The 14,996-nt window shown below is 48.9% G+C and overlaps 2 protein-coding genes across 2 annotated transcripts in view; one reads left to right on the plus strand and one right to left on the minus strand.

The window, feature by feature from the left end:
- Nucleotides 1-5,281: 5,281 nt before the first annotated feature.
- Nucleotides 5,282-13,966, minus strand: LOC115554740 (transmembrane protein 150A). The gene is made up of 8 exons (XM_030371575.1): nt 13,835-13,966; nt 12,095-12,366; nt 10,651-10,698; nt 9,915-10,001; nt 8,985-9,052; nt 7,781-7,908; nt 6,394-6,571; nt 5,282-5,988 (listed from the first exon to the last, which is right to left on the minus strand). The coding sequence occupies exons 2-8, from the start codon at nt 12,157-12,159 to the stop codon at nt 5,657-5,659; spliced, it is 906 nt and encodes a 301-aa protein (XP_030227435.1). The 5' UTR covers nt 12,160-12,366; nt 13,835-13,966; the 3' UTR covers nt 5,282-5,656.
- Nucleotides 13,967-14,411: 445 nt separating this feature from the next.
- Nucleotides 14,412-14,996, plus strand: part of LOC115554727 (prominin-2) — a 16,501-nt gene continuing 15,916 nt past the window's right edge. The window contains exons 1-2 of the mRNA XM_030371558.1: nt 14,412-14,544; nt 14,866-14,996. The exon at nt 14,866-14,996 is cut by the window's right edge and continues 117 nt beyond it. Coding sequence (XP_030227418.1) covers nt 14,501-14,544; nt 14,866-14,996 — 175 coding nt within the window. The 5' untranslated portion in view covers nt 14,412-14,500. The remainder of the gene's footprint in view (nt 14,545-14,865) is intronic.

Consider the following 14,996-nt stretch of genomic DNA (forward strand, 5'->3'; position numbering starts at 1 on the left):
GCCCCATGGTCATATTGTACAACTGTTGTTGTTTTAAAGGTCCCATGGTTTTCTAACATTAATACGAGTTCCCCTAGGCTGCCTATCGTCACCAAGAGGTTAAAACTTGCGTTCGGTGTAAAACGAGCACTAGGTATCCTGCTCGCCTTTGAAAAAATGGAAGCTCAGGCGCGCTGATTTGGAATGTGGCCCCACATGTCGTCATAAGGGCCCAAGCTACCTCCCCTTTCGCTGCCTTGCCCGCCCAGAGAATTTGTCCCACCAATGAGACAATGAGCTACGACCTGCGAGCGCCACGTGTGTGTGTGTGTGTGTGTGTGTGTGTGTGTGTGTGTGTGTGTGTGTGTGTGTGTGTGTGTGTGTGTGTGTGTGTGTTTGTGTGATTAGTGTTGTTGGGGGAAAGGAAGTGTTGGGGGAAAGGAACTTTGGCTTTGACTCCCTGAAGTACATGAACCACGGCATGGAGGAGAAAGGGATTGTCTCCCGCTGGAGCCCTGCTCCCCACTGCCGAGGGACCACCGCCTCGGCGCTGCCCGCTGCCCGCTGCAGGAGGCGGTGGTGCCTAAGCGCTGCCCGCTGCTGAGCGGTGGTCCCTCGGCAGCGAGGCTCTGGCGGGAGACAACCACGGCCAACAAAAGACGTGGACGTGGAAGAACAAGAGACGTCGGAGAACCCGACGCAGTCGTTTGAGATTCATAATATCGTCTGGAGGCGCACACAGCTTCTGGCCGCGATAATATATATTATATGATATAGATACGTATCTATGTATAATACGATATTATTTAGATATAGAGCGCCTCCCTCCTCCTCATTTGAATTAAAGCTAGAGACACCGAAACGGTGCATTTGGGGAAAGCTCAATGTGCCTCGTCGTGGCTGTAATTGTGCACCAGGGCTGAATTTCCGGAACGTCTTCAATTACTGTGTTAGGGGCCCCCTAATATCTATATTAAAGCATCCATAAAGTAGCATGCCATGTGACCTTTAACTCAAATTATTCTGCCAGTATCTTTCGTCGTGTCTATATCAGATGCATATATATATATATATATATATAAATGTATTTATAAAATACAATATTTTATATTTATATATATACATATTAAAAAAACATACACATTTTGGTTGTGGTCACACGCCATTAGTTTCTGCCCCACTGAAATTTAGGGATCACCGCACACTACTGCTCCGGGGTGATGTCATGTGACTCCCAGCGTATCAAAATACAATCAGACGAAAAGCTAAGGAAACACGAAAAGCTAAGGGAAGACTTTTCAAAGTCAGCAGACGGACAACAAGCCAAGCAAACACAGTAAAGAGATCTTATGAAGCGTATCCACGCTGTCAGAAGCACCTCAGAACAGGACACTACGTGGACCTGAGCGAGTTGTCAGTAAAACAATCAATCATTAACTGATTACTGGTTTACCTGCAACACACACACACAAACACACACACACTTATTAATATAAAAAAAGGAAGATAAAACTTTATTATGGCTATAAAGGATAAAATAAAGATAAAAACGACACAGGATACTGGCTCAGTATGAGTATAAGTACATAGGATACTAGCTCAGTATGCAACCATACTGAGTCCCCCCCCCCCCATCGGGGCCCCCACCAGGCTCCGATGGGGGGGGGTTTGTGGCCCCGAGCCGTCCGTCGGAGCCCTTCCTCGCCGCCTAATGTCTGGTCGTTTGGAAAGCTGCAGCTTGCCGAGGCGGCGCGGTGGCGGCGGGTGGGCGGAGCCGAGGATAGATGGATGGCGCCCGGCCCCGCCCACCCGCAGTCCCCAAGGGTCTCTTGGCTGTCTCGGGGTCGGCCCCAGGACCCAAGGTGATGCGCGGTCCCGGTCCCGGCCCCGTCCCGTCTGGACCGCCGCTGCCTTTTTGCCGATAGCCACGGGCCGGCCTTTCCATTATGGCGGCCACGTTGACGCAGCGCAGCAACGAGTCCAGGCAGCCAATCAGCAACTCTGTAAATATGTCTGCTCTCCACACTGACCATCTTTAAGATCCCACGTCATGCTTTTTTAGGGTTATTAATTGCATTTGGGGGTACTACTAGAATACCACATGCTGGTATGTTAGAAATACCCCTTATTATTCTCTCGCTGTTCATTTCTGCTAAACCAATTTCAGGGTTTTTCAAAAATGGTCTGATTTGTATCATGTCGCTTTAGGCCCCCCTCCCGAGTAGCCCAGTCTGCTGTGATTGGTCGATTTGGCGTCAGATTGGCGTCTCGGAATTACCTCAGCAATGCACTGTAATTGAACTGTGCACATTTGAGAAGCTTTCTGCTAACAAAATAAGGTATTTCATCAATGACTGTAGGCTAGGTGAAACGAGATCCACGTTTATAAAATCTCTCTTTGCTTATATATAACTATATATCTCTATGTCAGACGGACAAAAATCAAATCAGACAAACTTGTAAATAATCGTCATTTTTAATTTCATATTTGAATATAAATCTCTGACATATTTACAGAATTTATAAAAAAGCAAACAAAATATCCTGTTGACTATTTTTGTGAGGGGGTGGACACTGATTGTATTACCATAAGAGTAAGTTAGATATATATTTTGTGTGTGTGTGTGTGTGTGTGTGTGTGTGTGTGTGTGTGTGTGTGTGTGTGTGTGTGTGTGTGTGTGTGTGTGTGTGTGTGTGTGTGTGTGTGTGTGTGTGTCAAACAGGAACGGGGGGAGATTCAGTCATTGTAGACGCTTGTTTCTGCGACGCCGTTCCGAGACATCTGCAGTTCAGGCAGTCTTCATGGTTCCTTAATAGCATGCTATAATTATCCAAGTGAAGTGCGCGCAGACCGCACAGAACGAAAGAAGAGCAATCATCGTCTGAGGCCCCTCTAGTCGGGCGGTCGCTGTCCGGGGGAACGTGTTGCAGCGAGAGGCCACACAGGACTTCCTCGTTAGGGTTGGTGTTGCCCGAGGTTGGTGCAGCACGAGCTGCGAGTCCAAGTCCGACCGGTCAAAGGTCACATCAGTAGAACACGTACAAAAGAAGAGTCGCGCTGTGACCCGTCTGCGGGCCGGGCCGGGGGGTTAAGGCGAAAAATAAAACGAGCGTCGAAGAGCATACGGGTCTAGCACACAGGCTAAGCTCTCCTTTAAAACGGGAAGCCCCCCCCCACTACTGTCACCAACACCGGCCCCCGGCCACGTACACTGACCCCCAAAACATGGTTGGTAACATATCTCTTTATATAATGGTATATTGGTCTGTAGGTATAGCAGACTTGAGTTACGGGTTCTATGGTTTGGCTTCAGAGTATTAAAGACCGGATCTTGGGACTGGAGATTTGACCAACGAAGATCCTCGTCCCTCGTCTTAAAACCCAAGTCAGCGCATGTCACAGAGGTAGGTGATGGCACAACTTGAACATGTATTGCTGAATTAAACATGATTCGACCGCATGTCCGTCAGTATGACCTCCTAGACCGATGGCTGGGTTACCGCACCGAGTTTAGCCTGGCGGTACACACCTGTGGAAATGTCATGGACGATATGAGACTTGTCCACACAGAACTGCTACACAACCTGTTTGGCCCTTCTCCTCTAGGGGGCGCTGGTCTGGTAGTTTAGGGTGTCACTGACGCTAGCCACGGTGTACAGGTGTGGTTAACTCTGAAATAACTATGTTTACTAGAAGTTGGCATCCACACATTCATTTTTAATCTTTTGTTTTTCTTATCAAAGTACATAAAGGTTTCATACAGTCGTGGCACTTTTGCCACCAGCTCCAGTATAGCCTGTTACCGACCGGTGTGGTGCGTTGGCAACTGGTTTCAGACCATTGGGTTTATGGCACCAGGTGGCCCAAGTGTTCCCTTAACCACTGAGCACCAGTAGATCAGATGATGGAGCGACAGGCCGCTGCCCGCCTCAGTCACATGACCTCGCAGGTAGACCCAGACCTGTTTCAAACCAGGCGTCTGATAGGTCGAGGTCCCCTGACCGCGGGGGCGGGGGGGGGGGGGAGGGGGAGAGCTGTTTTACAATCCTTCACCTCACGTGGAAACAACTCAGCCCCGTCGAAATGACGGCCCCCCGTTTGTGATGCGACAAACCCCCCCCCCCCCCCCCCCCCGACTCAGGATTCAGGTGGGGGCTGTAAGGAACATACTGGAGGAAAGGAGTCCAAGCTGGTGAGGAGTAAGAGGTCTGGTAGTGTTGGGGACGTAGGGGCCCAGAGGAGGGGGACCACAATCAGCTAGACCAGAGGGGGCGTTTGGTTTAGGTCCCAGGGACTCCCTGTTTCGGACGGTGCCGGTATGCAAAAAGAAACATCACAGAATACGGGAAAACCTTTCAGAATAAAAGAAAATGTCCACTGGTCAGATCGTAACCTGTAACAACATTACATACTTTTCAAAATAATTCAACCTTATTGGAAATGTTTGATGGACAGTGACGGTGGCCGTTGTTTGAAACAAACACAGCTGGGGTTCTGACCAGCTGGGCTCCTTCTCGGGACGGACTGGCGCCACCTCATGGAGGCAAATGGAATAGCGATCACTTTGGTGGTAAATGACGCTGCCTTTTGTTTCAAGCACAACTTGACAAGCTGAGCTAGCATGGAGCTAGGGCTAGCAGCAACTCAGTGGGTCAATAATGGTGCATTCATAACGACAGGGAAAACGGAGATCACATTTACTAAGATTGAGTTTGTATTAGACTACAATTCAGGTCAACTTGAACGTCCCCAGCCTCGTCAGAACACCAGCCATGTCTGACTCTCTGTCGGCCAGACATTGAGATGCAGAACGACCAATCAGTCAAAAACGAAACTTTCAGAACCCATCTGCACAGACATCAACAAAACTGATTAATGACCCAAAAATACAAATTCAATAGCTAAAAATACAAAATACCAAGGCATATTGCGTGTGTATATATATATGTATATGTATACTGTATATATAAACCACAATTAATGCAAATTAACATTCAGATTACCTGCCCGTCCGGGGCTGATCAAAAGCACACGATTAAATGATCAAAGCACAAGGAGTTTCCTGACCACCTTGACAAACAATAAAGGTGATCATTTTTCAATAAAGGCAATGTGCTTTAAGCCTGCCGACGTAACAGTAACCGTTTATCTATCTTAACTATTCACTGGTAACATTCAATATTTTCTAACTTAGGATACTTTTGAGAGTAAACGCAACCGCTTGTACTTTGTAAGATTCTCATCCATTCAGAACGTGTGTGTGTGTGTGTGTGTGTGTGTGTGTGTGTGTGTGTGTGTCTGTGTTTTGGCTGATCACGATGAACGCACAAAATAAAAAAAAGATCCATCGGTTCGAGACGCCATTTCGCTCGACTCTCCCCAGAACCTCCCCGCACATTCAGCCTTCGTCAGCTGGCCCCTCAGTGGTCGACCCGGGGGTCATGTGACCACATTGACGACCAATCAGATAAAAACGATGCACCAAAATAAAAATAATTTTAAAAAAAAACTCAAACCGATCGCGATACCTCCGGAGGATCCGGGGGCGGAGCCTTCGCCGTGCTAAACGAACCGACGCCATTGGTCGAGAGCTCACTTGGCTCCCTGAATCCTATTGGCTGGCGTGAGGTGGCCTCGGTGGTGGTGGTGGTGGTGGTGATACGGGGTGGGGGGGGGCTACAGCATGGCGATGCTCTCGGGGGTGCAGTTGAGGTGGGTGGAGGTGCTGCTGCCGCCGGGGGACTTGAGGCCCTTGGAGCCGGTGCCCAGGGCGGTGGGCCGGGCCCCGGGCCCCAGCACGATGCCAGAGCCGTGGTGGAGGTGGTGGTGGTGCAGGTGGTGCTGCTGGTAGACGTGCTGCAGGCCGGCCAGCACCGTGTCGTGGCTGACGGAGCCGAACTCGTAGGTGAAGGTGCCGTAGAAGACCAGGATGTCCACGGTGAACACCCACTCGCAGATGGCCGCCGCGTGCTGCAGCACGAAGCTCTCGTGGACGAAGAACGCGCCGCCTGGGAGGGGTCAAGGGTCAAGGAGGCACGACGGTAGGGACCGGACCGGGCCAGAACGCTCTAGTAGAGCCAGAGAGGCCAGACCAGTACACGCTGATCTAACCATCTGACGGTTTGGACTTCGGTAACTCATTACGACAAGACTGGACACATGCGGGACGACAATAGAGTAACCCCCCCCCCCCCACGACATAAGGATAAACTGAGTCAAAATACAGTCCAGATATCTTGATAATGTATAATACCCTTCCCTTACTGTTAACAAGCCTAAAGCTGACAGATTAGTCCCACGATGAGGCGAGACGTTTCACTAAAGACGTTCCCGACCTCATCCTTCCTCCTCCAACAGGAGCGTTGGTGGGCGTTCCCACTCCGGCCCAGGGGGGGGCGCAACTGAAAGGATACTGAGGACGAGGGACACCATGGCGGCGATGGCCAGCGCCACGCGGCAGTGGGCCATCCAGTAGTCGAGCGCCGTGACGGCCACGCGGTACGTCAGCACGCACTGCAGGCACACGAACAGCAGCCCCGCCGGGAACGCCACCCCCGCGCCCACGTAGTGCAGGGACTTGGCGTGGTCCACCTGGGGCAGACGGCGCGGTCAGACAGGGGGGGGGGGGGTGTGGTCAAAATGTCTGCATGTGTGTGTGCGTCTATAGTGTGTGTGTATCTGTCTATAATGTGTGTGTGTGTGCGTGCGTTTGCATCTATACTGTGTGTGTCTGTCTAGTGTGTGTGTGTGCGTGTGTGTCCCTCTACAGTCTGTCTAGTGCAGGGGTGCCCAACCTTTTTTGCCCCAAGATCTACTTTTCAAGTAGCCAACCTCCCGAGATCTACCAGTGTAGTGTCAACATTGGGCAAGACTACCTTCAAGCGGGGGGCACGGCACCTTCTCAACAATAATAATCTTCCTCCCACTCAGCCATGTCAACGTTTAGGAGTGCGTGACTACTGTTGACGGCTTTCAACTACTGTTGACAGCGCATGCGCTACCACGCGTATGTGTCCCGCGCAAAAAAAACTTTTTTTTTTTTTTTCTTCACCCCTCGCGGTCGACTTGGGATCTGTCGGCGGTCTACTGGTAGACCGCGATCGACTGGTTGGGCACACCTGGTCTAGTGTGTGTGTCTCTATTGTGTGATTGTGTGTGTGTCTGTCTAGTGTGTGTGTGTGTGTTCCTCTACAGTCTGTCTAGTGTGTGTGTCTCTATTGTGTGTGTGTGTGTGTGTGTGTGTGTGTGTGTGTGTGTGTGTGTGTGTGTGTGTGTGTGTGTGTGTCTCTAGTGTGTCTCAGTGTGAATTATGAGTGCAAGCGTGTGCGTGGTAGAACTGCATCTATGGGAGTAGCAATGGCCGGGAGAGGATAGCAAGACGCTAGCTTTAATCTGCTTAGCTCTGCCGCTAGACAGGTGGCCTGTGCTGCATTCAAAGGAAGGGAGCTGGTGAATTACCTACAGTAGGAACGTAACTGTTGAGTAAATACTTAGTAGTCTCTGGAGACGACTGGTGTTTGCATGACAAAAACACGAGACACATTTAGAATGACCAAGACAATGAAATCCTAGTTGTAACAAGATCTGATTTCACTTGATACATCCGGAATACAATATTAATGCAATTAGTTTGGATGTTGAACAAGAAACAAATCAATCACATTCAAACTAATAGCATTAATATTGTATTCCTGGACTATAGGTTTTCCACAGTAAAGGTTAGATTTGTTGCATCGGTTGATAATAATAATGGCCATACGTATGCCCTGCCCCCAGCCCCGCCCCGCCCTCGGGCTTTACCTGGAAGTTCCCCACCATGACCAGCCCCACGGCGTTGGTGCAGCCCGACACCAGGGCGCTGGTGTTCAGCAGGCAGTGGTGGCTGTGCTCGATCACCTGGGCGTAGCGCAGCAGGCACACCATGATCACTAGGGGGCGCCAGAGGGAGGGACGGGAGTCAGGCAGAGACACACACACTGAACAACTCTTAAAGGGGACATATTATTCATAGAGTGGGATTGGCCGTTACAAGCCGTTTTTCAAAAGTCCGCCTCTTCTGACATCACAAGTTGGCGTGTCCACCTAGATGTGTGATGGATAGATCGGTCTACCAGCCTATCCAGTGGACTGCAGTAAACGTTGCTCATCTATCCGTCATATCCTGTCGGTCGTGGAGGATGAGGGGCGGGACTACGTCCATTGATCGGAGAGTGCAGGGTATTTATAGAGGTCCGTGCGCGTCTTCGCCGGCCGGTCCGTGTAACCAGAGCCGGGCGAAACGCTGTCTGAGGCACGCGTTCTGTCGGAATGCTTTCACAGTTCACAGCCTCATTGTCGGGTCAAAACGTTAGAACATACAGTCCCAAACAGAGCCCTCTCCTCATCCCCAGTTTGAGAGTTTGAGTGGAGAGAGAGAGGGTTGGGGCCTCATGCGGTCAGCGTGTCTTGTGATGTTTTAGGGCCGATACCGATTTCTTTTCATCAGCCTTAGCCGATGACCGATACACCGATACTGATATTTGGAGCCCATACAGCTCTTCAATTGAAAATCATAAAAATTACACAATGATTGCAAATTTAAAAAGTCTCAATTTAAAAAAAGGAACATTTATTGAACTGTCGGTATATCGTGCTGGGGAAAAATTCCCCCCCAAATAATAGGTGAAAAAAATCGGGCGATGCCAATGCAAGTAAAAAAATGCAAATATCGGCCAATAAGATCGGCCGGCCGATATATCGGTCGATCACTAGTTATCGTCCCTTCAGTCATTCAGCAGAACCCTTCACCCCGAGGGACTCTCAGACACACGTCATTAAAGGAACGGTGAGCGAAACGACCCTCTGAACATCGTAATTACTAATAAAAAAATATTGAAATATTTAATAACACTAGGATTCAAAACTACTATCAAGTCAAACTATGTTATCCTCCCCAAAAAAATAGGTACATACATGAATGATAAGTGAAGGAGACATATTTGCTTATGAATTGATGTGGGCTTACCCATGAACGCCCCGACGTTCCCGATGAGACTGAACAGGCAGCTCTCTGGGGGGAAGGACCCACACTTACTGCATAGAGGAGAGAAAAGAAGGGCCGCAAACATGTTACTACACAGGAAGAGGAGGGACAAACACGTTACTACACAGGAAGAGGAGGGACAAACACGTTACTACACAGGAAGAGGAGGGACAAAAACGCGTTACACAGGAAGAGGAAGGACAAACATGCATTTCACAGGAAGAGGAGGGACAAACTGACTTTACACAGGAAGAGGAGGGACAAACTGACGTTACACAGGAAGAGGGACAAACACGCGTTACAAAGGGAGAGGAGGGACAAACACATGTTACACAGGAAGAGGGACAAACGCGTAACACAGGAAGAGGAGGGATAAACACGTTACTACACCGGCGGGACAAACAAGCGTTACAAAGGAAGAGGAGGGACAAACACGCATTACTTCACAGAAAGAAGAGGGACAAACCACACAGGAAGAGGAGGGACAAACAAGCGTTACTACACAGGAAGAGGAGAGACGAACATGCGTTACACAGGAAGAGGAAGCACAAACATGCAAAACAGGCAGAGTAGGGACAGACAAGCAAAACAGGCAGAGGAGGAAGGAGAAGAGAGAAAACAGAGTTGCTTATCGAAGACAACGTCTAACCACATTCTTGAAACATGATATTGAGTGGCTCTGGGGATGATGGTGCACATCGATCTAATCCTGATTAAACTAGCACTCGCTGGCGTGCTTAAGTGAACACCTCAACTCTGGTCTAAATACCACTGCGGTTCAGAATGCGATGAAGGCGGAACCCGCATAAGTGAGAAGGGTGAGGAGGAAGAGAAGGCGCCGGAGGGCCGGGAGAGAGATGAGGGAGGAGGAGGAGAGGGGGGAGAGGGGGGGGGGGGAGAGGCTGTGCTGACCTGATGAGCGGGATGTCCTGGATGGTGCAGCAGGTCTTGGGGAAGCCAGGTCGAGGCATCTCCTCTGTGCAGGTGACGTTGTAATACCTGTACGGGCAACACACAACGCACAAGGTAATGGCACTCGGATCTCTTTAAACCCAACACATGAGGGCTTTTTGTCTATACAGTGTGTGGGGTTGGGGTTGGATGATCTGAGCATGTTAACCTGTCTCTATACCATTCATTTCAGTCTATTACCTAAGGATGCACCAATTATCGGTTGTACATCGGAATTGTCCGATATTCGCCGTCAACAACTGCCATCAGCCTATCGGCCAGTAGGATTACATAGGCCGATGGCAGTGGCCGATGTTTGTCTGTTTCAAAGGAGCGCAACACTTTTGAAACTATTTTGAAAGCAATTTTAGCTAAAATAAACTTTTCTACAAAACATTTTTACCGAATAATTTGTGCTCTGCCAAATTGTTATTTTAACGTCAGTATCGGCCAAGGAACGTTACAATCTGGTCAAACCCCGTATCTTTACTGCTTACCCTACATGAGTCAACTCTGCTATTTAGTCAAGAGCCATCGCCCTTCCCCTAGAGCCCTTCTCTTTTAGGGTTCGGTTCCCGGGCTAGCTGTCTGGTACTGGTGAACCGTGGTTGTCATGGATACGGACAGGGCCCAGCTGCAGTACAGACACAATACCCTCCTCATGTCACAGCGGGTGGTTTTACTTGATCTTTCTCACCAGTTCTCCACAGGACAGACGTGATGGTTCATCACTGCCATGGCGTAACTGGAGGGGAGATGAAGCAGTGTTAGCTGGACCACACACGCAAGCTAACCCACACGCAAACTCCTCGATACACGGGCTAAACAACACACAAGCGCAACACATGGTCACACTACACACAGGCTAAACCACACGCAGGCTAAACTACACGCAAGCTAACCAAAAACCCGAGCTAAACTACACATCAGCGAAGAATACACAGAACGTAAACGGCACACCAGCTATGAAACCTGCAAGCTAACCCAAGCTAGCGGTGAGGCCGGGAGGCAGACTGTCCGGAGCCTGACCTGGGGAGGGCATGCTGGAGCAGGATGCCCTCCCCTGGCCCTGACCTGACCCACCTTAACCACACGTACCTGGACTCTGTGGTCGTCCATTCGCTCTTCACTCTGATCTACGTCATAAGCATTTAGCGCGTTTATTAGGGGTGTAAAGATACGCGTATCCGTACCCCTAGCGTTTATCCAAAGCGACTTAATGTGAATTTCATTACAGGGTACTACAGAGCCAGTAGGGGTCAGGGCCCCTTTAGAAAGGTCAGGCTGTGTGGACATCAGGGGGCCGAGAGGACTAACCCCCCCCCCCCCCCCCCCGACTGGGAGGGAGGCCCCTGGCCCCCACTGCACCCTGCTCCCATCAAACACGCCATGTTACCCCCCACACCTCTCTCACGCACCTATAGACCTCTGAAGAATAAGTCCCGCCTCCGAGGCTCCTGGGATATAAATAATAATAAAAATCGTAAATAACAAACTCTGTAAGTGGCGAAGAAGTAAAAGCTGCTCACGTTTTGAACCACACACTTTTTCCATCTAGATTCCACTTGGGTTTCGGATTGTCGGCGCCGTTAAAGTAGTAAACGATTATAAACGCTGCTTTAACGGCATCGACAATCCAAAACCCAAGTGGAATCTAGACGGGTGTGTGTTTCAAAACATGGGCAGCTTTTACTTCTTCGCCCCCTACAGAGTTTGTTATGTACGATCATTCCAAACCCACCATGTTATCTCCCAGACATTTGACCGATGGAACCAAGAGCCTCGGAGGCGGGACTTATTCTTCAGAGGTCTATTGCATAATATACTTCCTGGCACTTGATGTACACACTTATGCTATGTTGTACGTCCTGGCACTTAATATACACACTCATTGTACGTCGTATGTCCTGGCACTTAACCAAAAAAAACAAAAAAACAGTACTTAACATTGTGTAGCATCTTATCCCAGCTATCTTTGTTGCGTACGGGGAATGGGTTAGCCTAGTGATAGTTAGTGCTTGGCACTAACAATCCTTACTGTACCGACAGCAATATATTGTCGTTTCTCTTTCTTTTCGGATGAATGTTCTCATTTTGGATGAAAGCGTCCCCTGACTGGAGCCCCAGCAGGCTGCACTCACACGATCCATATCCCCGTGATGGAGAAGGCGGAGAGGCTGACGGGCAGGACGATCCAGGCAGTCATCGGGCCGATGGGCAGCGGGCCGTGTCCGGCGCATGGGCCTCAGCGGGGTCAGAGGGCGGAGAGCGGGCCGGGGGGGGGGAGCACACACACACGGGCCGGGGGGGGGGGGGCGGGCATGAGAGGGAAGTGGCGCGCACACACACATACACGCGCGCACGGCGACTGACCACTGGTGCTCCACGGAGCCCTGCAACCACCACCAGCAATCTGGAGCGAGGGAGAGGGGGGTGAGAGAGAGAGAGAGAGAGAGAGAGAGAGGGGGGAGAGAGAGAGAGAGAGAGAGAGAGAGAGGGGGGGAGGGAGGGAGGTTATGTAGTGATGAATACCTCATCAAGCATTTGACCACTTAAAAGGCGGCGCCAACGTGGGCAGAAGCCATCTACTGGAGAGGGAGTTGACGCGACCAAGGTCAGAGAGAGAGACAGAGACAGAGACAGAGAGAGAGAGAGAGAGAGAGAGAGAGAGACTTGCCAGTGTACAGTTACCGCGGCTGCATTGCAATCAAAGGGATTAAAACAGAACACTGAATCAATTCTTCTCAAAAGGAAATTTCAAATGGCAGACAGCAGTCCTTGTTCTCTGCAAAGGTCACGCACACAAATAAAGCCATACGATATCAGAGTGTCATGTGGACAGAGGCGGTCTAAATAGTTAATACAGCCATTGATGCAATCAAACGTCTGTCATGGCTCTGGCTTCACCTCTATGAATAGACCTGGGGACTTGGTGGGGCGCTGTATTTGCACAGTTGCCCCTAATCAAGGCTTCAACTATGCACCAATCACAGCGAATGGGTGGACAGCTTCCCTTGATGTCAGTGCTAACGGTCTACCTGATGTTTACCTTCCTCTTTAACCCTTACTCGTTAAACGTTTAAAGAGTCTACAAAACAAAACGTAGAGCAGTTAACAATGGGGATGATCTGAAGCAGAGATTATATGTTGCAGAGCAAGCCGCCCATACCTTATAAACCCGACCACAAACCTTTGGTCCAGTAGTAGATGCAGATTTTTTTTTCAATCACGTTCGCGTCTTGTGACAACTTATTGACTGGAGGGAGATACTATTCAATTCTATTGCACAGTTTTCTGTCAAAGGATTTTTGCTTTAATATGGATTTATTTGACATAGATCCATCTGTATTCCTCTGTATATTTTGTTCTCGTGTCTATTCTATTTTCTCTCATTCTTTTTTACTAATAAATGTACTGCACTTCAAGCCGTGACACCCAAACGTCCCGTCTCTGGTGAACACATCCTTCCTCGTCTTCTAGGTATCTCTCAGACACTGACAGATTGCAGGACATGAAAACAAAAACAAATGGGGTTGATTGTAACGCAGCGTTCTGCAGAGTGGCTCCGTTGACACGGACCCCCTACTGTTACAATCATCAGACATCGTAAGAGTCTGGACCATGGGTCACATCGTCAAGCACAGTGCAGAGGATGAAAACAAAAGAGTGGAAAGCAAAAAAGGACACGACAGCTGTGTGCAGCCGGCTAACGTGAGATGCTACCGTTAGCATGCAGCTAACCCATTCACCACAGAGTCGTCGATATCTTTCAATGACCTGCCCTGTCTCAAGTGATCAGTACATCGGTGTGATCGTTACCGCTCGGGTGAATAACAGGCAGTCTCTAGATGGGTCTTTGTATTACTAAAAGATGAACCTACCCCGATCTCCCTCTTGTCCACCACCGACTCCAACAACCTTGGCTTCCCTGAGAGACTGCTCTGCCCGCTCGGCTCAGGCCCCCGCGTCTGTGAGCCGCGATGCCGCCGGCGGCCATGTTTGTAGTCTTTAGTGCCATTTCCTGGACTACAGACAAATACGTCAACATTCGAGCGAGGCGATCGTCCGCTCGAAAATCTAATTGCAGTTTAAAAATATATTTATTTTTAACGTAAACAAAAAAAATCGGATACAATGTTGTACCGAATATATTTCGTTTCATTTTTTTTACACATTCTACTTTTAAACAGGGTCTGCCCGACCGGAATCCATGGAAACCGGACAGTTTCCATGGATTTATGTGGTTCAATACATCCCAAAAAATTTGGGGTGTATTGAACATCCTAAATGCCCAATAGCAACATACGTTGCTTGTGGTTACGAGGAACTAGAAATGTTCCAACATAAATAAGCCATTTTAAATCAATGTTAAGTCTTTACTTCAACCTTCACATTGAGGGGGCCCATAGAAAAGTTTCAGTTAAAAATAGCTTGTGTCATTTCACCTCTTATCTTTCATGATAGCCTTTTGTCTTTCAAGATGGAAAGACAGAGGCTGACTGGACCAACTGGTTCGCAGCATACCTTAAGCTGGTGTCTCACTCAGAATGCTCAGCCTCATTCACCCGCCACCTCTACTCAAGTCAACAAGGTAAGGCTCAAGATGTTATGCTGTGCCTTATAAGTTATTATGAGGACGTTTAATATGTCATCATAAATTAATTAATGCAGGGTAATCTACTCACAGGCTTTATATATAGTAAAGTGAATAATAGTTAACAACCAAATGTAACAATATGTCTAATGGTATTTGTATGAGTAACACAAATAAATACATGCATTTGTGAGATTAAGGACTCATACCTGATTTACAACAATTGTCAAGTTTAAAGATTCATGTTATAATGATGTCATAACTGCCCTATATAAACATCTAGATCTATATCTTTTTATCTATATCCATTTCTCTAAGTGTCAGGGGAGCAGCGCGTCATGCGATGGATTCTATGCGAGCTGTTCTCGTCCCATGGCTGCTGGTCACGGTGCTGGTGACCGGGGCCTGGACGCAGCCCCACAGCGGCGATGGAGAGGACCAGGCCTTCC

The sequence above is a fragment of the Gadus morhua genome, chromosome 11, assembly GCF_902167405.1.
Source record: "Gadus morhua chromosome 11, gadMor3.0, whole genome shotgun sequence".
Classification (NCBI taxonomy): domain Eukaryota; kingdom Metazoa; phylum Chordata; class Actinopteri; order Gadiformes; family Gadidae; genus Gadus; species Gadus morhua.

Bases quoted from the DNA above. Each gene is read 5' to 3' on its own strand.
- LOC115554740 (XM_030371575.1), bottom strand. From the start codon at position 12,159: ATGACTGCCTGGATCGTCCTGCCCGTCAGCCTCTCCGCCTTCTCCATC. The intron at 10,699-12,094 runs GTGAGTGCAGCC...TCTCCCCTCCAG, and splicing joins ATCACGGGGATATGGATCGT to TTACGCCATGGCAGTGATGA. The intron at 5,989-6,393 runs GTATCCTTTCAG...GACCCCTCCCAG, and splicing joins CATGGTGTCCCTCGTCCTCA to GCGGCGCGTTCTTCGTCCAC.